The sequence below is a fragment of the Octopus sinensis genome, linkage group LG1 (assembly GCF_006345805.1).
Source record: "Octopus sinensis linkage group LG1, ASM634580v1, whole genome shotgun sequence".
In the NCBI taxonomy this organism is placed as follows: Eukaryota; Metazoa; Mollusca; class Cephalopoda; order Octopoda; family Octopodidae; genus Octopus; species Octopus sinensis.
The window spans coordinates 79,927,237-79,951,424 of record NC_042997.1 but is presented as its reverse complement, the minus strand read 5'-3'; the positions used below and the strand labels follow the sequence as shown (position 1 = coordinate 79,951,424).

Here is a 24,188-nt window from a genome sequence, read left to right as displayed (position 1 = left end):
CTGTTGGATCAGGTGATGAAGGTCACAGAGAGGGCCATAACCTATCTCATTAGGGAGAGAATTTGCTTAGATGAGATGCAGTTCGGTTTTGTGCCGGGTAGAAGCACCACTGATGCTATATTCCTTGTCCGACAACTGCAGGAGAAGTACCTAGCTAAAGATAAACCCCTCTACATAGCTTTTGTGGACTTGGAGAAAGGTGCCATGCAGTGGGACTGAACCTTGAACCATGTGGTTGGGAAGCAAGCTTCTTACCATACAGCCACTCATATATATATATATATATATATCTGACTGACCACACCCATAAAGTGAACTGTATATATATATATATATATATATATATATATACATGCATATATTTCCAGTATATGTAATGAGGCAGTATATAATTAAATTAGTAATTTATGTATTACCCTTAATTTATACACACAGTTAATAGGCCAGTTAGTGCACACACTTAACCTTATTCATATTTGTACACCCACACTTAACCATATTCATTCTCTTCATTGAACTTACAATTTCACATATTAATTCCTTATTGTAACAATAAATAATCTATTTTGATAAAAAAAGCACACTCACTACTCTCAGAAACCCTTTATAGCCAGCTGATTTATAACCACATATGTACATTACCGCTCAACCTTCTAGCATCTCTCCCATCCTCTACTTAGCATAATCCTTTCCTTCCTGCACACATCACACTGACTACCACACCACACTGCTGCAGATAGTATGTATATTTCATCTTATATATCAGCCTGCTCCAATCTGACTGATAATTCAAACGTACATGCCCCACATGCTATTATTATTATGGTCTTCTTCACATCATACCACTTAGCATCCCTCTTCCCAACACATTTTCACACCACCCACTCCTATACGATTTCTTCTAACTCTAGAAATTTACATATCTATCTCTTGCCATGATTGTTAATGTCTATTTATCTATCCTCCTATTATGACCTAGTTTCCTCTGCCGCTTTAAAACTTTCTCCTACACCTCACACTAGTAATAGACCAAAGCCCTCTACTAAAGCTCTATCTCATTCTCCCTCTGATGAGGGAATAGACCACTGCTATAATGTCAGCCACTGATTGTTTTCAGGGAAATGTACCATCTGCACATCTATTCTTGAAACAGCTGTAAGAGACGACCTGTACAACTTTTCTTCCTTCCTTATGATCTATATTCATGTAACAACACAACCTTCAGGTTTATATAGATGTTATAAACTAACCTGATACCAGTTGTTTGCCTGTTTATACTTTTATTCTATATAATATACACAGATATCTCTATACACATAAATACAGACATACAACTACATAATAATGCCATATTTTTGAGTATATAAACTATTCACATACATATATGCAGACACAAATGAATACAAACACATACACATGGTTGGACAAACACGCACACATACACACATACGTATTTATTCATATGTACATATTTATATTTGCATGCATGTACACATGCACACCAGGGAAAGTATTACCCATACAGGAAGCCTAATGAGGATACAGTATGTATCCATAAGAGCTCAACTCATCCCACCGCTGTAATTAGAAACCTGGTTCCAGGCATTAGTAAATGACTATCTAATCTTTCAGCCAGAGCGGATTTACTAAGAAGCTCGTGTATGTGGACAACACCCAAACACTCTCTCCTCACCCCAAAAGGATTAGGAGAAGGAAAATGATATGGTATAACCCTGCCTTTTAACCTAGAAGTTTCTACCAATGTAGCCAGGGGATTCCTGTCGTTAATTAAGAAATACTTCCCCAGAGGCCATAAGTATTACAAACTCTTCAACCCCCATAATGTCAAGGTGAGCAACTTCTGCTCAGACAACATCGCATGCATCAACAGATGTAAAAATGCACCCACACCACTCCCAACCCCAACCTGCAACTGCTGAAACCTTAACCTGCAACTGCCAAAACCCTCAACCTGCAACTACCAAGCCCCCCCACCATGTACCCTCTAGAAGGATCTTGTCTCTCAAGGGCCTAAGTACACAGAGCCACCCTTACACCCTCCAATGGTACTACTAGGCACTACACGGGTATGAGAGCTAATTACTTCAAGGGAAAATACTCCCAGCATATGCACTTGTTCAGATCCAGGGACAGAAAGAACTCTACTTCCCAGTCTCGTTTTCTCTGGAGACTCTGTGATCTTCGAGATGAAATACCCAGCATCAAATGGGCTACTGTCGACAGAGCTCCACCATATTCACCCAGAACCCCCAACTGTCAGCTCTGCCTCTGCAAAAAACTGCATATCTTCCAACAACCTGCAGTATTGATCAACAAGAAATACAATTTCTCGTATTGCTGTCATGTGCTGGCAAATTTCAGGCCTCTGCCAACTGACAATTCAGATATACCACCTTAGCACCAGCTGCTTCTCTGCACCACCTGCACCAAGGTCACTGCTACCAACCAACCTCATGAGCAGGATCACCATTTACCAATCCTTAATGTTTACCAACCCCCAACACATACCAATCCCCAAAGCTTACCGATTCCCAATACCTGCTTTGCACATGTATACTCATGCACAAGCATGCATATGTGCATGCATATTGGTATGCATACAAATATACAAATGTACATATGAATGAATACACAAGTGTGTGTGTATATGCATGTGTATGTGTGCATGTTGGTCCAAGCATATGTGTGTGCAGACATACATGCCCATGTACAGATGCATACACTTGCATCAATATACACATGCATGCAAAACTATATAAGAGTGTCTACACCCCCCATATAGAACTATATACTTGCACATGCCGCCCCTTCCTACTTACCCCCACCAATAACCTGATTGATTTCTAATTGCCACATGGTCTATTTCTTGTCCTCCACAAGGTCAATTTCCTGTTTATCATGCAGTATTTTCCAACTAACTGTTACCCATATACCAACATCAAACCACAATGCCACATGACCTTCCTTGACCAATCGCAGCCCACCTTACGGTAATAATCAACTTGTCATTCAAATTCAAAATGGCTGACAAATAGCATCACACTTGAAGCTCAAGAGTACAAACGAATTTGAATCAGACTGTTTTGATCCATATATATATATATATATATATATATCTTTATATATAAAAGAGAGGTTGTGTGCTGTCTGTCTCCTACGATTTAGATTCCTAACTACTCCCACATTTTGTGGTGCAGTTTAACCAAAACTGGGTATCTTATAGTCGTGATTCATACCGAGCCCTTCTGGGTATTAGTGTGCGTCTACGATGAGTCTACGATTTAAAAAAAAATTTACCATCAATTTTTCCCATTTTTAATGCATTTTTGGCATATATAAGGGAAGTAACTCTCTAAAAATTTATTATTAAATCTCAGAACGTAAAAAGCTACAGTAACACCCCCCCCTTTGTGGTTAGCCATATTGAGATGGCTATTATACTTTACATCTCTAAAAATGCTTATATAGTTATTTCCCTTACAAACCCAAGCAATGCTGGGCGATACTGCTAGTATATATATATATATATATATATATATATGAATTCTAAAGTTATAAATAAAAGCATGTAAATATTGAGTTAAAAACCCTTTTGCACAGAAAACGTCAACACATTCATACATACACCCACAAGCATATGTATATATGCATTATTTATTTTAACAGTATTTTTCGTTTCTTTGGTATATGTAAATACATATGAAGAGATACCAATTCATTAATGAATGAATTTTTTCTTGATTTTTTAAACTTTAAACTGTTATTTCACCTTATACCAAGTGGATCATAATAAACAAGCTTCTGTGTTCATAATCCATGGAATATATTGGAATAACAAATACTATCTGTAAGCTAGATATAATGTATGTGCATTTAATGAGTAGCTAAAATGCTTGTGATGGAATCATTATTTTGTGTGGTTGCTACGAAGTCATGAGACAGTATTCACAAGCATGTATTTATGCTTTTGTATACTGTAAATGTAATGTGATGCAAGATGAACTTATTTTGCAGCATCTCAAAGCCTTTACTGTCTTGTGACAATTGTAAACAAGTATCTTTTTCTTGCTCTTCATTGCAACTGTCACATTACTGCTACAACTTCTATGTGTTGTCACAAAAATGTTTATTCTTGTACCAACAACTGATAAAGCATTAAAATAATACTTAGTGCATAATTAATGTTTTTCTGTCTATCTTATAGTGTCTTGAGTACAATAATTAAATGGAGCATATATTTAAAATTGACTAGCTAAGATGGTTTTAAAAGAACTGACTCTCAGAGAAATACCCCTAATGAGTCTAAGTTGAATTTGTGATGCAGATAAGAATTATGCTGCCATTTGGAGACAGCCAGCTAACAGATACCTAGCCTTACTAAAGAAAAAAATTAACATATATGAACAAATACTGCAAGATTTGCAAAATTCAATCTAAACTAATTTAGATAAACTTTGATTAATTTACTATTTGCACACATAAAATTATTCACATAAAAACCTGAGCAATGCATATTTTGAATGATAAAATAGAAAAAAAAATCTTTATTAGATAAATTAGATAAGTTACAACTAACAAATGATGTAAGAAAATAAACATGACTACAAATACTATGTGTCTGTTAGTTTGAATTTTAAGAGATCTGGTTAATAAATTTAATACTGACACCACCCACTTACTTCCAGTAGAGCAAGTCAAGAAGGCTTTCAGGATTGTAGATTCTGATGACTCAGTGTATTTTTTAAAGGAATTTATATATGCATAACAAGTGGACAGTACACAAGAAGTGAAAGTAGAAAAGTTTTTCTTGTCTATGCTGTCATAAATTGTTGTGGTAATTTGTCAATTTAAGGCAATTTGTGTAAAGTGTCATGGCTTTATATTAATTTTCAGTTATATAAACTGAGTCATCCAATATTCATAGTAAAATGTGTCTCCAGAAGTCTATTTGGAGTTATGTAGGATGACAGAAGATGTGTGTAAAGTGAGCTCACTTGAAAATTCATATTAAGTCTTTTGAGACTTGTGCAGATATCTGCAATATAGACAACATTTCGAAGTTCATAATTGCTATGAGATCAGGGGAATATGTACACCACTTTGCTTAATTTAATATTAGTATTCAAATTACAGTTAGAGATGTGACAAAGTGCATAACGAATTGCTTTAGTTTGTTTCAACAATATATAACAGACTGGTGCTGCCGTTGTTCTTTAGCCCCAGGTCAACCTGATGAAGTATACCCATGAACAAAGGCATTCCAGCTATGAAACCCAACATCTTTTTAAAATCAGTCACGCATGACATTATCTAAGGTGTCCTTCCTACTTATAAGATGTTAGGGTGTGATTTGAGAAAGATTAGGCTGTTACTTATAGCAGGCTGATTTAAGTAGTTGCGGGTATTGTTTAGCTTCAGATCAGCCTTGGTAGAGGTAACCTATGATCAAAATCATTCCAACATCAACTTTTTCATCATTTTAGGGGTATTTTGACTACATTATCGGTGTTGTTCCCCTTTTAAGGCAGAAGGGTATGGTTCAAGAGAATTTGGTTGCTATTTCTAACATGTCAAGTGACTTTGTCCAGACTCCTTCACTGGTGTTAACTAACAGTGCATGAAGCATTGTTTTAGGGGTGCTTTTATCACATTAATAATCTATTTTTCTAATTGGAATAATTATCAAAACTATCACTACTACTTTAACATCCACTTTTCTTTTCTGTTGAAAATTGAATGGGCCTGAAATACATTGCCATACTATTGTGATCATTATCATCTTATCTACAACCTCATTCTAGCATTTTGAGATATTATCTCATCACTTTTTTCTACATCTTCTTTTGACATTATCAGCAAACTTTATTCAGTATTCAATGTCCACATATATATACATTACAATACCATACTCAGTGCCGCCATTAATTACTTTAGCTGACATCCATTAATACTGATTCAGTGCCATGCACTCTGCTTCATGTAAGTTAACATCACATGTTCAATGTACCATACTATGCTTAAGGTTTTCACATCTACTGCGAATATCTCCAGCCATATAACATAACACTTCATACATAGGCTTCATATAGGCTGCATATTGTATGAGAAAACTCTTTATTGCTAGTAATTTTAGCTTTCATTGAGTATACAGTATTGAGATCATATCCTTCTATTCTTGAATACTGAACAAGGCTTTTTGCCAGATGTCGTAGAGATTTTCTATTTGTTATTACTAATTAATAATTTAGTGTCTGCTGTTGACATTTTAGGCCAATTTTCTGATTTTAAACTCATCTTCAGCACATTTTATAGATTATGTAAGGAAAATCAGATCATAAACATACAAAAGTTTTGGAGTTCATCAGCTCCTGAACTTCTGCATCATTGTTTCAAAAAGTATGGTATAGGAGAGATTAAGTATAGAATCCCTAGTAAACATCTGCTGACATTCTATGTTCTTTGAAATTGCTGCCAATACTGATGTAACAGAACTTGTTTTAATACCTTAAAAGGTCTGTCATGAGCAAGTCATTTACATTCTATTTAGTAGTTACACTACATGGCTCAAGATCCAACTAACGACCTTTCCAAAGTGCACTGTGTGTTTGAGTTCTAAAGATAAAGTAAAATCATAGATTTCTGAGGATTTGGTGCAGGTTATAAGTGCTGCTAGTTTTGTTTGCTTTTTTTTTAATTTAGGTTCTGCAATGATACTACTGATAATTGTTAATCAAATCTCACTTGGTTCAACTCATTTTTGAGTAAAGTACATGTGGTGGGAATATACTAAACTGTTCATCGAAAGAATGATTTTTTCATAATTACAAAAGAAACTCTGGCATAAAGATAAGATTATAAAAATCTTTGACTAAACACTATTTGCATACTCACGTATATAGAAAGGGAAGAGAAGAAAGTAGTTGTTGAAAAAAAACTAAGAACAAGTGTTTTCAGCATACCTCATCGTTCTATTGTTACAAATCTTCTCAGTTTTAGATCATTTTGTCTCTGGAATTATTTTGAAACTATATCAATGGTTGTATTCATGATTTTGGGGTAATATTTTCAGTACTCTTTTCAATCCTAATATAATAGATGTATAATAATTAAATATGTGTGTAGTTTCAACCCTAATAGCGTGTGTGTATGTTTTCAAAATCTGTACAGAATTATATATGTGTGAGTAGAATATCACATATCTACTAAATATTACAAATAAACTAAACTTAATAAAGTAAATGTGTGCATGCACATGCATGAACACATACAAATGTATATATTTTTATATATTTTCCACATGTAACAAAGAATTATACTAACTGTTACAGGCTCCTTCATATTGGTATCTATCCAATATTGATAATAAACAATATTACTTTTCAAAATCACTTATACTTGTATTTTTACTTTCTGAGATGTATTTCATAGTGATGACTATTTTCTTGAAATAAATATTTTCTGAACCTGCGACAATCAACAACACATTCAAGATGTGAAAATAGCTCAAAATGTAGACATTACTAACACCTATTCTTGCACACTCAAATTCAGTTGGTTGTGTAACAATTGCTGAAAATCATGGTGAGATAAAATTTAAACAATATAGACAAGATTAACATTTTTAAGACATGCAAATGAATTTAGATTTCTTTTCTTTTTGACATGCTAACACTAAAATGAAAAGCAATTTGAAAGTGGGGGATTTGTAATAGTACAAACAGTAATTTAAAACATTTCCTGAAAGAAAATTGAATTTGAATCTTGTAAAAATATGCTATTTTTATTAAGAGATGCAGTTTACAAATTTAGATTAACAGAGTGTAGCAAATATAGGTGTTCAGTGCAATTGCCAGTTGACATATCAAATCATGGTAGTCTTGAAGTAATTCATGTATTCTAAATAAGATATACTATACTTCAGCATTAGTTTGGTTTATTTACTCTCTAATACCAAAGAGTTTACCTAGATATGTATTAGATTAGCAATATAAATCACAAAGAGTATTTTAAAATTAACAATTAAATACTAAGATTAAGGAGTAGCTATTACAATGAAACAATCTACAGTCATTACAAAATTCTATAACACCAGTACATACTACTTAAGTTTATTTAACTATTTTTAAAGCCTTCTATTTGATCACTCTAAAAATCCCTGAAATTACTTCCCAGCATTGTGGAAAAACTTCCACAGAGTTTCAAATTAGCAGAGGTTTTGCCTCCACTTACCGTCAGTAGGCTTCAAGCCTGGTGTAGGTAAGAAATAACCTGAAAGAAATAATTTACACTCCCACTACAATATACATGTTATGGATAACAGTAGCATACTTGATAGTTATAAACATACAGTCCTTTAGATTTACATCAAACTGAAAAAATATAGCTCCAGAACTCAAACATATAAAAATATATTCATATTAGTGGTAGAATATTTTTCAAAAGTTTTTCACAAGTATTACCAACCAAATTCTGTCCTTCATTCACTGAAAAGATTTTTTTATATAATTTTCATATTAATTTACATTAATTATTAGAAAAAAAGAAAATAGGTTAAAATCATTAGATTGTTTTGCCTTCCAGTAATTTTGCTTACAATATCATTTGCACAATATTTTAAAATTATTGTAACCTGTTAATTGCTTCAAGCAGTAGTGTAAGTACTGCAATATATAAATCAAGCCACTAATATTGTCTTTCCAGTTATAGAAATCTTTTTAGGCTAATACAAACACACTCTTGCATGCATACTTACACAAAGTAAACATTAACTTGTCACGCAACAAAAATATACAATGCCATCCATGGCCAGAATTCAGCAGATATAAATCATAAGAAAGCAAAATGTAGTAAAAGACCAAATAGTGGTGAGAAGTGATGAAATTAAGGAGGCAAAGGAATATATCTACATGTGACAGTAAATATATACCCAAATATGAATGCTGAAATTTTGTGCAGAATAAAAGCTCAATGGAAGGTATTTACCTTGATTAAAGATGTGTTTAACCCTTTGATACCACCCAATCTGTGACATAAATTTCCAGTTTTAAAGTGATCTAAACTAAAACCATTCATCAAAATTTCATGTTAATTAATGTTTATGTTAATTTATATTAATAATTTCAAAGTTATTTTAGTAAATCCAGCATTATTTAAAAATTAATTGAAAGCAATGCAGTGTGTTTCTACAAAAATAGGATAACAAAAGAGTTAAAGTACAGCTGGAAATCCCGCATGCCAATCCCTTCAATGGTATTACCCTATCTGCACTTGAGACATGGGCTACTCCATAAAGAAGACAAAAAGAAAGAATGACTATCTACAAACAAAGGGTCATGGAGCATATCCAGAAAAGACAATTTGAAAATGGAGTAGAGTAAATGAGGTGGCTGTTGAATACCAAAAGCACAAGTTTTGCTGGGCTGGACATGTCGCAAGGATCACAAACCTGTACAGAGATCAGAAGAAATCACTCCAAACACCATGAAGATGATGAGAAGACGACAATCGAAACATTTGGGCCAAATGGAAGGTGAGGGCACAATCAAGGAAAGAAATGGAAACACATTGTAACCAGCAATGTATTAAAACATGTACATGTAAGTGAGTGTAACTGTGTGATTGTTTACTGACTATGCTCAGCTATGGCTACAGATGGCACCACCATCTTTTACAGCTCAGCTACAGGCAGTAATGGCACTATTTGGAGCTAAGCTGTGACTGGTAATGTTTGTTGACATTTCCTGTCAACTAATCATCTACTTGTTCTGTGCTATTGGATTACTCTGGGACAAGATGATCTGTACTTGAAAAACTGGTTTGGGTTGATGACAGGAAAAGCATCTGGCTGCAAAACTCCTGCCTCAAACCCTTCCTCCATCTAAGCCACGCTACTATAGGAAGTAGATGTTTATCAAATGATTAAATTTTAAATATATATATATATCAATTTGTAGAATAAGATATGGATTTTGAGAATCATGTGGCTATCACAGAAAACTCCTCTAATGGATTCAGCTAACAGTCCACATAGTAATCCAATACAGAGAAGTGTAATGTAGAGTATCCATGTAGCTAAAATCTAGAAGATCCAATCAAATGAAACTACTCGAGTTGAATCATTGGTGTAACCATGATGTCCTGGAGATCTGATGAGCTAGCTTTCTTTATCTGCATAGAATTGTGAATATACAATTGTATTGTATAATGCATAGCATGTATATTAATGCAATTTATTCCATACTGAAATTATTGCTACATGAAGAAGACTGCAAAGTGGCTGTAATCCCAAAGATGTCAAGTGGTTAAATAAATATATTCATCTTTCATGTCTCCTAACATTTTATGGTTCATATATATAACAAACACATGCACATTATATCAAAATATAGGTATATATCTATGTATGCAATTATATATTACATATATATTCACACATACACACTCTGATATGCTTGTATACATGTGCGTATATATATATATACATGTACAGAAGCTGGGTACATGCGAAATCAGCTGTAGTATGGAAAAAGAAGACAAAATGAAGACACCACTGGTACATATATATAAGATGGCAGTGGGATGAAGAAGAGTCAAACAATTCAAGTGGAAAGAACTTTTAGAAAGGTAAAACAGGGAAGAAGTGATGAAACCTAACTTCATGATATTGAAACTCATGGAAAAGATGACAAGGGCCTGCAAAAACTGGTGAAATATTATGCTGGACTAATTCACTGCCAACTATGTATCTATGTTCATATGCATATATACTGGTAAAGGCAATTGGAATTGCACAGATGCCAAGTATGTAGAAACTTACTTTTTTGTTAAATTTATGTTCATGTACTTGAGAAGTGAAATCGTAATTTTGGCTGGTATCATGTAAATGGCACCTGTGAAATTGTAATTGTGGCTGTTGTTGGTAGCATGAAATGATCTTTGAATGTTGGGCCTCATGGAGGTGAGGGACAAAGTAGAGAAGCATGGTCTTTGAATGTTGGGTCTCGCAATGACAAGTGACTGAGACCTTGGTGATATGCTGTGTTTGAGAAGACTTATCAAACCAAGTGAAACCATAGTTGTAGCCATTGTCAGTGTCATATAAATGGCTCCTGTGAAATCGTAGTCATGGCCGTTACTAGTACCGTGTAAATGGCACCCATGCTGGTGGCATGTAAACAGCACCCATTACACTTTCAAAGTGGCTGGCATGAAGAAGGGCATCCAGCCATAGAAACCATGCCAAATGAGACTGGTACAACTCTCTGGCTTACCAGTTCCAGTCAAACCGTCTAACCCATGCCAGCATGGAAAGCGGACATCAAATGAAGAATATCATACAAGCTTTAAAAATTCAATTTCAGAGGTGTATCCACATACAAAATGTGCATATAAAATATAAAATCACCATCATCATACTTTATCATCAGCCAACCCATGCCAGCATGAAAAACAGATGTCAAAGGATGATAATGATAAGAGATGATGATGATTTTAGATATTATATATACATATGATATTATATATTATATACATATACAACTCTGAAGTTGAATTTTTAAAGCTTGTATGATACATGAATATTTTGAGACTGGATTTATAGTTAATTTTAATTGTATGGCTTAAATAAGCACTATTTTCATTTTTTTTTTAAACTTTATATATTTATATATACAGCAAAATTATAAATGTACATGCAAAACATAAAATAGAAGCAACTCTAATGGGAATGTGCTTTAGTCAACAAAACTCTTGGGTAGACTACATTTGTTCTGTAGTTTAGTACTCCAACGAAAAAATGTTCCCTTGCACATGCAAGCAGGCAACACAGAGCCGACCATGGGAGAAGCAAGAACTTGTCAGTTCATCTCCAGTAACATGAGGGACTGTTCTAGAGATTTGTTGATGATCATAGGAGATGGCAAAGTTACTGGAAACAAAGTACTTGAACTGAACTGGTATATCAGCCGGGTGGAGGTGCAATGGCCCAGTGGTTAGGGCAGCGGACTCGCGGTCATAGAATCGTGGTTTCGATTCCCAGACGGGCGTTGTGAGTGTTTATTGAGCAAAAACACCTAAAGCTCCATCATCATACTTTATCATCAGCCAACCCATGTTTCTGTTGTACCTGTATTTCAAAAGGGCCGGCCTTGTCACTCTCTGTGTCACGCTGAATATCCCCGAGAACTACATTAAGGGTACACGTGTCTGTGGAGTGCTCAGCCACTTACATGTTAATTTCACGAGCAGGCTGTTCCGTTGATTCAGATCAACTGGAACCCTCGTCGTCGTAACTGACGGACTGCTTCAAAAAATATCAGCCGGAATTAATGTATACACTAAAGCTATCTTCCTTAGCACAACTGTTCACCAAGGTGATTTCAAACACATCAAGCATTAGTTTTGATAGCTAGTCTTCTATCATTAGCATCCAAATTTCATAGCAACATAACAAGGTAATTCCACTTTCAGCTGCATGTGATCAGCATGGCACCAACAGCCTTTGATGTCACTATCATAGCACACCAACTGCAGCAGATACTGGTAGTATTCTAAAGAGACAACAAATCCACTTCTTTTGCTCAGGCCTTATTCTGAGTTGCACCAAATTGCCTGGGTCAAACTTTGTAAAGATTCATTCAGAAATGGTGACACTGTTTCAAGACAAACTTTTGTGCTTATTACATAGAACACACACAACTTTTGTGCTTATTACATAAAATACACGCACACACATCAATTGTTTGCTCAGTTCTGGAAAGATCAGAATAATTTCATTCCTTCAATAGTTTCACTTTCACCTTAAATGTTAACTGTGTGCACATGAGAGGATGGAAAAGTTGTTAACATACACTGGGAAAATAGAGAAAGAAGCAAACAGTAAAGATTACAGGAAGGAGTGAGAGAGAGAGAGAAGAGGAGATGGAATTGTAAAAGTAGTATAGAAAACAGAAGAAAAAGGAAACAGTACACATGTTGACACAGTCCTGTGATGATGTTGAATCACCCTGTGTTCCCACCTTAGTTCTGATGCAATAACATGTACTCCAATAAAATGGTTGCATTATGTTGATGTAGCAAATAGGCATTCCATACAGCATTGACAATCTTCTATAAAGATTCCATGTCAAAAGCCTTCTTCAAGTTGATCACAAGCAGCTACTGGAACTCTCAATTCAGCTCAACAATGTTGCATAATATGGTGATTTGTTCACTGCATGACCTTCCACTCATCAACTGCTTTGATCCAAATTAAGTTGCAAAAAGATGTCCCAATTCATTAGTCAAATTGCAACCAAGATAAAACAGTCTTATGCTCTATACAAGAGCATTACACTTGGAAGGTTGGCATTATCTTGAGTGGGCATACAACAAGAGCACTAATTGGAGAGAGACCAGTAAATGATCAGATCATCACAGCAAGTTTCAACATCACATGCTAAGGTAATAGTTGAGCAAATCTGTGCCCTAAATGCAGCAAAGAAAAATAAGGCAGCATTCTGCAACCAATTGCAGGATGTTGCTGATCTCATTTCTGGTAACATCAGAAATGAGATCAGCTACTTGTGCATTAGTACAAGGCAGCAGTTATCCTTGCAAGACGTCTACTACCTATCATGAGAAAGATGCTGGCAAAATCTAGGGACTGGAAGGATTCACTTGAATCTAAGGAAGAAGCAGGCAATAAAGTCTATGTGACCCTACAGAATGGAGGTTCTCAAACAAGCAGGAACATTGACCAGAGTGAAGAATTTTCAAGTTTCAGAGAGAGAAAGAAGTGAGGGATGGTGGACCTATTTCCATGTGAGGTGTCAATAGGGTACTTAGAGGAAGAAGAGGCAACATCAGAGAATAACGGATCTTTGAAGTCTCATGGAACCTTATCAACATGAAGAGAAAATAAAAAACCCAAAAAGACCAAACAAAGGATGTATGTACATACACATGTGAACGCACACATGTAATTACATGTATATGTGTGTATGCACATACATATTTATGTATATATTTATGTATGTGTGTGTGTATATGCTATATATCTATTTGTTCATTTTACATCTGGGTTTTGCTTGCTAGAGAGTGCATGAGCTAGGCAAATATATTTTATAAAGGAATTGTTTTAAAACCCAATACTCTAATTGTTGCTAATTTTTACCTACTTTTTAAAGTAAGGAATTATTCTATTCATCTTTGAAATTGCAGAGCTAGAGGAAAATTTTTTGACAAGGAATGTCAACAAATGTCACCATCTTTTTTCCTTTTAGCCCAACACTTTCCTACAAACACACATTGTATGTATGTATGTATGCATTATGTATGTATGTATGTATGTATGTACATATACACACACTCACACATACACTATGTACTTCTATGCAGCATCTGTCAACCAGATCAGCCAGAGACTACAGTAGAAGGTACTTTCTCAAGGTGCCACACAATGAAATAAAACTCAAGACCATGTATTTAGAAAGCAAACTTCGCACCAATACAACCATGCTTGCACCTAAGGAGAAATTGTGTATGTATAGGAGCATGAACCATTGTGTGTATATAATGAGTACATTTGGTGACATGAAAATGTATGTTTATGTGTGGTTAGAAGAAGGTATGGTGGAATGTAGAGCAATAGGAGGAAGGTTTATTTTAGTGTGTACATTTCAAAATTATGTTATGTGTTATGTTTGTGAGAGTATTATAAATACATGAATGTAAGCTCTCTATTTCCAGAGGGAGTGAGTGAGTGAACAAGCGTATGTATGTATGCATGCATGCATGTATGTATATATTATACAGACAGGCATGCAGATATACATATACATGTGACAGATAGAAAGACACAAACAGAAAGATAGATACACATATACATGTGACAGAGACAGACAGATAAATATACATGAGACAAAAAGATAGACAGAGAGACAGATAGATAGACAGGCAGACATATGTGAGCACACAGGTGCAAAAGATGGTGGAGAGAATAGTACTTAAATACTAAATATAGAGCAAAATAGTGTTTTATTGAAGCTGAAAAGGCTCCACAAAATGCTACTCAGAGTTTCACATAACTGATCATCAGACAGCTGTGAGTACTTTGAACAATATAATGGCATATAAATGTTTATAAAACAAGGTAGGTATAATTATTTAGTAACTCAAATAAACATCTCAAGCTGATTGAACAGCATGTTATTACTTATCAAAATAACAACAATCTGTTGAATGAAGACAACTGACTATTGATGGAAAATAAGTATAAGAAGTAAACATTGAAAAGTGAGTTGAAATTGAATTAAAAGCTGATTAAGATAAATCACTTACATACATGAAAATGGGTATAATAGCTACAGGTGGTTTTAGGAGGAACCCTAAGAGAATGCTTAGGATGTAACCCTAAGTGTAAGCTTATAAATCTCATTAAGACCAAAATAGGTATAATTAGTTAAAATCTTACTTAGGGTGAGAAATGTTAGAGTTCATCTTATGTTATTAATTGGTTTAAGGGTATTAATGATAAACAGAACTGTAGATTTACTCAGATATTGTGGATTTTTATGAGTCTATGACAAGAGTAAAAGCCTGGTATTTTGCTAAGCCATCAGTGACTCAGACACTGAAATCATCTTGCATACCAAGAAATCACTACTGCTTTTAATGGCACTACTTAGTCTGATTATCAGTGAAGTAAATGTGAATATGTTATATATATATGAGTGAGTACTATAGATATATGAATGTGTTATATATATGTAAATAGGTTGGCTCAGTACGTGCTGTATGTCACAGTATGTATGAAATAAATGTGTGTGTGTGTGTGTATACATGCATATGTATCAATGTGAGTGGAGGTTAGACTCAGAGATCTATATTTTTTGTAGACATATCTTTCTCAGAAAAAGAGGATCAGACAGACCAGTTTAAGCATTTTCATCAAGTATAGAGAGAACAGTAGATTTTTACCTATCTATTTACAATGTACACAAACTTGATAGAGTTGAACTGATTTGCACAAATTTGTAAAAGCAGTAAATTACATTAAGTGGTAAAAAATGCTGAAACTAGTCCAACTGACTTTTCTGCCCTCAGAACAAATGCTCTTTTTACCATACCTTCCAATTACTGACATATCAACATTCTATATTTGTTAACCAGAAGAAAAAAGTGCAGTAACTTAATGACATTAGCACTATATCCTTGCCTTTTCTATTGCTACAGCAATGTTTTTTTTTTTAATTTACTTGCAATACTAACCCCAATTAAATCTATTTTTTGCACATGTCACTCAGCAACTCCTACAATACATAATTGAATACTGAACCTTTCTCTATCTGTGACTTGAATTACAGTTTGGTGTAGAATCTTTGCAAACAATTACATGTTATAAAAACTGAGTCCGTTCTCAGACCTGTCCTCTGCTGAATATTCTTCCTTATTTATCTCTTCAAATCTTTTACCAACCTCCATTTCTCTATGCACAAAGACTACTACCAGCTTCCACCAATCCACAATTAGTAGATTCAGAAAATCCCCCAGACTATACATTAGTAAAATAATACAATAATAATACTATTTATTAGTAAAATAATACAATGTATGTTACTACTTAACCCAGTTTACTCTCTTAGACATTGCTTCTAAATTCAGTCATTGAGACTGAAATCAGTCTTGCAGTCTATACAACCTCGGAAATTTTAAGAAATAACTAGTTAAACAATTAAATGTTAAGGCAAAATTAATGCCTAACGACATGCCACAATATCGTTAACTAAGTATATTCTGAAACTTCTTAAATAAATTTAGTTTCTGCTGGTGGCACATAAAAGCACCCACTACACTCTCGGAGTGGTTGGTGTTAGGAAGGGCATCCAGCTGTAGAAACTCTGCCAGATCAAGATTGGAGCCTGGTGCAGCCATCTTGTTCACCAGTCCTCAGTCAAATCATCCAACTCATGCTAGCATGGAAAGCGGACATTAAACAATGATGATGATGATCACACATTAATTGAATTTTATAGCTAAATATTAGTTTTTTTGTGTGTTTTTGTTTATAACTATTCCATAAAATGAATATATGGAAAATATATAAATACATCCAATACATTGAAAGATTAAATTCATGTACAAATGGGATAATTATTCATTAGCCTTTTTTTATATGAAGTATTTAAGAGTATAAAGGCTTCACATTATGAAATATAATGATGAACAGAAATATATTGACTCTGTTTTTTCATATGGATCATTCAAATTATGACTCATAACTAATAGCAAAGACAATACAGCAACCCTGTGCATAAAAATTCTATATCATAGTGTATTTCTGAGTAATGTACAAACATTGTAATTTATATTCAAAATAATGAAAAAGAAAAATAATACTTCATCATCTTTATCGTTTAATGTCCGCCTTCCATGCCAGCATGGGTTGGATGGTTTGACTGGAACTGGCCAGGCAGGAGCCTGCACCAGACTTCTGTGTGTGTTTTGGCAGGGCTTTTATGGTTGGATGCCCTTCCTAGCACCAACCACCCAGCAGAGTGAACTGAGTGCTTTTTACATGACACAAACACAGGTGAGGTCAGTTTTGGCATGGTTTTTACAGCTGGATGCCCTTCCAAATGCCAACCACTTTACAGTGAGGTCTGGATGCTTTTTAAGTGGCACCATTACTAGCAGGGTCACCAATTAACTTGCAAGACAAAGATCATTTGAGAGGGGACGGAACATTGGAAGAGGTAATTTTGTGTCAGATGGTGAAAGATTATAGTGAGAGAGAGAGAGAGAGAGAGAGAGAGAGACAGACAAACAGACAGACAGACTAACAGAAACAGGTATCTCGCTGTAGGGGAGCAACATGGTTACCCAGCCACGGAGAGAGAGGGAAACAGCAGGAATACAAGAGAGAGCAGAAGAGAGGTGGTGGCAAAATGCCAGGCATTCCCACAAAGGACAGGGATCAGAAAATAAATGGGATGGTTGAGTAAGAGAATAGAGAAATAGATGGTGGCAAGTGCACAAGATAAGTGGCAGGGCATTTCCAAAGAAGCATGAGAAGAGAGTAGGGGAGGGGAATGCAGTGAGTGGTGAAAACCTGGGTATATAGAGGGGTGGAAGTGGGACTACTGGATAGCAATGATACAATGAGCAGGGCTGTGAGGACATGATTGAGGAGTGAGAGATAAGTATAGTGCCTGAAAGAGATGTAAGGAAGAGAAGAGATGTAGTTTGGTTTGTTGGGGTAGGGTGTGTGAAAAGTTCTCTGGTTACATGTAGGTGGAACATACAGTACTTCTAAAATTCAGTTCCACTGACGTGGACAGGTCTTCTCGAGAACCTCTTATCACCAGACATCCTGATCCATTGTCATTTCCTCCAAGAGGCCCAGCATCCTGAGATCAATCCTTACCACTTCATCTCATGTTTTACTGGATCTCCCTCTTCCACAGGTACCTTCTACTTTCAGTGATTGGCACTTCTTGTCCTCATTCATATGCATCACATGTCCAAACCAATGTAGTCTTCTCTCTTGCATGCTACATTTGATTCCTCTTATGCCCAACTTTTCTCTCAATACATTTGCTCTTTGTCATACATGCATGTCCAATGGAGCATACTGCCTTCATTTCTCTCCATTCTATGCATGTCTTCTACATTCAGAGACCATGTCTCACTACCATGGAGCATAGCCATTTGCACACAAGCATCATGCAGTCTATCTAAGAGTCCTTTTGCTGCCAACAGAGGTAATAGCTCTCTAAAATTCTTCCAACCTATTCTTATTCTAGAAACAATACCTTCAGAGCATCCTCCACCATTGTTAATTTGGACACAGAAACTATCTACAACTTCAGGAGAGCTTCCTGGGTATTGAGATAATCTAAGAGCCATGCGCTTTTAGTGCTTATTGTTCCTGCACAACTGCCACATATGAAAACAACTTCATTTGTTAATCTACCAATGATTTCACTACACCTCTTATATATCCATAGCTTACACTGGGTGCTGCGAATGGAATTTCTTTCAACTCCTTTCCTACATACTACCTGATGGAAAGAGTCTTGTCTTCTATCTTGCAAACAACAACTTTGGTCTTTACTAGGTTAACTTTAAGGCCCTTTAATTCCAGGTTTTGCTTCCATAACTGGAATTTCTTCTCCAATTCTGCTATAGATTCTGCAAGAAGAGTGAGGTCATCAACATAAAGTAGTTCCCAAGGGCATCCAGTTTTGAATTCCTCTGTTATGGTCTGGAGGACTATAATGAATAAGAGTGGGCCAAGAACTGAGCCTTGGTGGATCCCTTCCTGTACACTATTCATCACTGTATTCATGGCTGACTCTCACCTTACTGACAGCACCACAGTACATGGTTTGTACAGCTCCAACAAGCCACTCCTCTACTCCTAACTTCCTTAGAGACCACCAGATAATGAAACAGGGGACTCTGTCGAAAGCTTTCTCCAGGTAGTCAAAAGCTATGTACAATGGCTTATTTTTGGCCAAATGCTTTTCCTGCAGCTGTCTCACTAGGAAGATGGCATCTGTGTTACTCTTCTCAAGCACAAAACAAAACTGCATCTCATCTAGTTTAATTCTATTCCTAATCAATTGAGCTACAACCCTCTCAGTAACTGTCATGATTTGGTCTAGCTGTTTCTGTCTAAAGCATCACCTTTACCCATGTAGCAGCTAGCTATAATACTACTACACCAGTTATTGGGGATGGCGCCTTCCTGAATAACCTGATTAACTCAATGGGTGACTAGGCTGGATATTTTAATCATCTCAGCACTGATACTTGATGGGCTTCCCAGTGATTCCCAGGGACTTTCCTTGACTTCTTATCCTTAATTCTTTTTTGCTTTTTCTTTCTTCACTGCATGAAAGTTACAAGTTACATGATGTTAAAAAAAAACATCCTTCCAATAACCTTTTAGAAAAAAAATCAAAGAATAAACTTACTACACTTCTTATCTTTTCAGAATGCTTTGCTAACTTCCTTTTATTTCCTTTTTCTACACAAACATTCTGAGTTTTGGAAGTCCTAATTTTATGGCAGTAAGTCTAACACACCACCAAGTTTAATATCACTACCAGATCTTTGGATAACTTTAATAGAATTCACTCTGTTGCAAAAACATCTTTCTGCTAACATTTTTCTTACAGACAATAACTTATAGATATTCAAGCTAATCATGAGCTGTATCAATAATACTCATCTTTCAGGGTCTGAAAACATCATGGACACTGCCCCTTTTCTCCTGAACAATTTACAACAAAAAGTTACCTTTTTCAAAATGAATATAAAAACAAATTCATTTGAGCCACATAAAGACTACAGAGAAGTTTTGGTGTATCACAAGATACTTAAAGGATTGGTTGCTCTGTGAGCATGTTAAAATGTGTTCTGATACCTCCAATAATAGATTGTGAATAAGTATTGTATCTGAATGTGCATGGATATGTGCATGCAAGTGTGAATGAGTGTGTGTGTGTGTATTTATGCACATAAAATAATGGTAAACTGTCACTGAGTCAAGTCCTTGAATTCAGAGTAATTACAAATTATAGTCACTTCACTAATGTCATTAATCTTCCTAAAGTGTGAATGTTACAAATTTTCCCTATACATATTCTCAGGCTATATGACTATGTGTAAAAACAGTTCAGTTTCAAGACAGGTTGGTTACAAATCAGTAAGATTGGTAGTATTTCTTGAATTATATTTCTCAAATGTATAATAAATAAATTATACAACTAAATTTTAATGTTCTGTTAATGAAATTCACTTCTTGATTTAGGTAATGGCTTCCCAGACAAAAAAAAAAATCAAAAACTTTTTATCTCAAACTAGATTTTAAGAAAAATTTTGAAATGAAAATATTCCTTTCAGCAGTCATAATAATTGTTATGATATATAGTTGAAATAATTATAACCACTGCATCAACAACATACATTTGATACACAAAACAAAATGATCACAAATTATTGATTAAGTTATAGAGACAAAATTCTATCATGCAAGGAACAATGAATTTTCAAAAATAAAATATTGAAAGACTTACCCCCTTTATAAATTTCTACGGGAATATGGACACTAGAAGCTGACAGATTCACAGGTTGTTGAAAGCGTGGATGGTACTCTAAAAGGAGATCATCATCTGCTAAGGATGTTGAATCAAAGTAAGTTATATTTCCAATCTGAAAAATGTTGATGGAAATGAAAAATATTAAAATACATTATATGATAATTGAAGTAAGTAAAATACATAGATATTTTAGTCTTTACCAGAATGTATAAAACTATACTCTAGTTGCTTCATGGAAGCAAAATTCCTTACTAGCAGGCTTGTAGATATAAATGTGCAGGTAGTCTTCAAAGAATTTTTTGTTTTTGTTTTTGGTAAGTATTGAATATTAATACCACAAACCTTTTGAATGTGATGAAATACATTATGATAGATGCTATTTAAAATTATATTGTATGCAACTGCGGTTAAGTTGAAACTTCAGGTGAACAGAATTGAATTATACCAGTGATCCTTGTTGTATAATTTAAGAATAGAAGACAATCTGTAACTGGTTAATTTGTATTATTCTTTTATTCTTTTACTTGTTTCAGTCATTTGACTGTGGACATGCAGGAGCACCACCTTAAAGGATTTTTTAGTAAAAGAAAAATCAACCTCAGGACTTATTCTGTTGGTCTCTTTTGCCAAACCACTAAATTACAGGGACATAAACACACCAACATTGGTCATATGTTGGGGTCAAATACAGACACAGAGACACACACACACATAAATATATACATATATTTATGACGAGCTTCTTTCAGTTTCCATCTACCAAATCCACTCACAAGGCTTTGGTCAGCCTAAAGCTATAGAAGTCACTTGCCCAAGCTTCTTATCACACTGCCATGCAAGATCTGTTCAGGCAATATTAGTTGATATTGTACTGATCTGTTTAAGATTTTCAAGTAATAATTGCATGAAAAAGAGTAAGAAAATATGTAAAATACCCTCTTTCTGTGCCTTGACAGATTAAAAACAGAAAAATGTTAAATGATCATTTGGATTTAAAACCTTGGTTATTAAACAAGGGAGTCATACTATATTAAATTACCTTTAAATCAGGTTTCCATGCATAATCTGCAGCAACAGCTTCAGCAATATTTACAGAATTCTAAAATAAAAAAACAAATCAGCAGAAAAATATGAAACACTTAAACAAAAATATAATATATATTGTTGATGTCATAGGAATTAATAAACTTTCAGGAGAACATGAAATAATTCTTTTTGAAATGGGATCTGAAAGCACATATAAAATTATAAATAATAGCATGTAAAAATTGTCATATGTACAAGAGATGTGTGTTTGGGTCCCATTGGTAGCCTTCAAGTTTTTCTACCCAAAAGAGATTTTCAAACCAATATTTATTTATATAGCTCTATATGCACTATGAGTTATTTATGAGTTATCTTAAGTAATTAGTTTAAGTAAATATGAGTTACTTAAAACCATTTTAAATAGCAATGAGTTATTTACAGTTTAAAGTTATTCAAACTTTCAATATTGTTAAGAGATTTGTTTTGTTTTCATTTCTTTTCTTCAACCATTACTTGCTGCTGAATATATCCAATATTGAAAAGCTCCATACTATGGCTTCTTATTCCTTTATCTGAGATAGTAGTTCATTTGACTTAATATAGAGAATCAGATTAACAAGATCAACTTGTTTTAACTAAGCCACTTTTCAAAAATATTGTATCCCTTTCAGTATGCTCATACTAATTTACGATAGCATTTCCACTCTTGTCAAGAGTATTGAAGTATTTTTCTAGATAGTTTCATAGTTTGTTCTATCGTCTCTACATGCCAGCTCATTTGCACAGAAAATTACACATATATATACACATATATATATACACATACAAATACATATATACACACATATATATATATATACACATACATATATACACACATATATATACACATACATATATGCACATATATATATACACATATATACATACATATATACACACACATATATATACACATATATACATACATATACACACACACACATATATACACACACACATATACACACATACACAAACACACACACACACACGCACATATATTGCCATAACCATTCAGTGATATGTCATAAAACTTCTCAAAGGATTAGGCATTGTTAATAAAATGTTTCTAAATTTTATAATGCACAAACTTACTTTTAGAGCCTCCTTGCTTTTTTCCAACATTTCTGTTAGACTATTTGAAATTTCCTTTACAATATCTTCTGTTTTCAATGGATCAAAATGTGTTGCCTGTGGATTGTATTTGTTGTAGTGCTGAAAAGAATATTCAAATTATAAAAATCAATAAAATTCAGTTATCTTGTTAAAAATTGTAATTACATTAACTTTAAAAACAATTTTCAATTCATATACAAATGATTCTTAGCTCAAAAGGTCTGATTTAAATATAAAAAAAAAAAGATATTGGAATAAAATTTATCCTGTTATTATACCAGTTTAGCAACTGTCTTCCTTAGTTGATTGAAGACTTGAGTGAAATTAGGCAGTCAGAAACAGTTCAAAAGCTTTAATCTGTCAGATGATTTTACATCACCTCCTGGACTTTGATACCTTTAGCAGATTCCACATTTTTACAAAGCATGCAGATGAAATCTCCTTTGATCTGATAATAAACCAAGATTGTGGTTTATTGGGGTTTTGTTTTCACCTTTTTTTCTTTATCAGTCATAGAGGCCCTGTAAATAAGTCATGGGTAGCTGTCTTCCTTCCAAATTAAATCATATATAAACAACTATATGAAACTTCACCCTGCACAATGAATGCAATTTCTAAATATGAAAATCATGGTATTTGGGATGATTTGCTTAGAAAGTAATCCCATCAGATTTCATTGTTCTACAGTATCATTTGCTCATCCTTAGTTTCAAAATGTGTTTTCAGTTGCAACCAAGACTGTGAAGGACATGTTTGCAAAAGATCAAATGGTGGAAGATGAGAGCAATAAGGTTGATAGTTAGTTTCTCTCTATGTCCAGTCAAAGTCAACCCATAGTCTATGTGGAACAACATTGCTGATCAGATTTGAAGCAATGCTGTGAAGATGCTAGAGAAG

At 34.4% G+C, this 24,188-nt stretch overlaps 1 protein-coding gene across 1 annotated transcript in view; it reads right to left on the bottom strand.

Moving 5' to 3' along the window:
- The window catches only part of LOC115214936 (voltage-dependent calcium channel subunit alpha-2/delta-2), a 107,767-nt gene that overhangs the window by 68,431 nt on the left and 15,148 nt on the right, over window positions 1-24,188 (bottom strand). The window contains exons 3-6 of the mRNA XM_036501121.1: window positions 23,271-23,390; window positions 22,147-22,206; window positions 21,084-21,219; window positions 8,251-8,289 (exon numbers count right to left, since the gene is read on the bottom strand). Of these exons, the coding sequence (XP_036357014.1) occupies window positions 8,251-8,289; window positions 21,084-21,219; window positions 22,147-22,206; window positions 23,271-23,390 (355 nt within the window). The remainder of the gene's footprint in view (window positions 1-8,250; window positions 8,290-21,083; window positions 21,220-22,146; window positions 22,207-23,270; window positions 23,391-24,188) is intronic.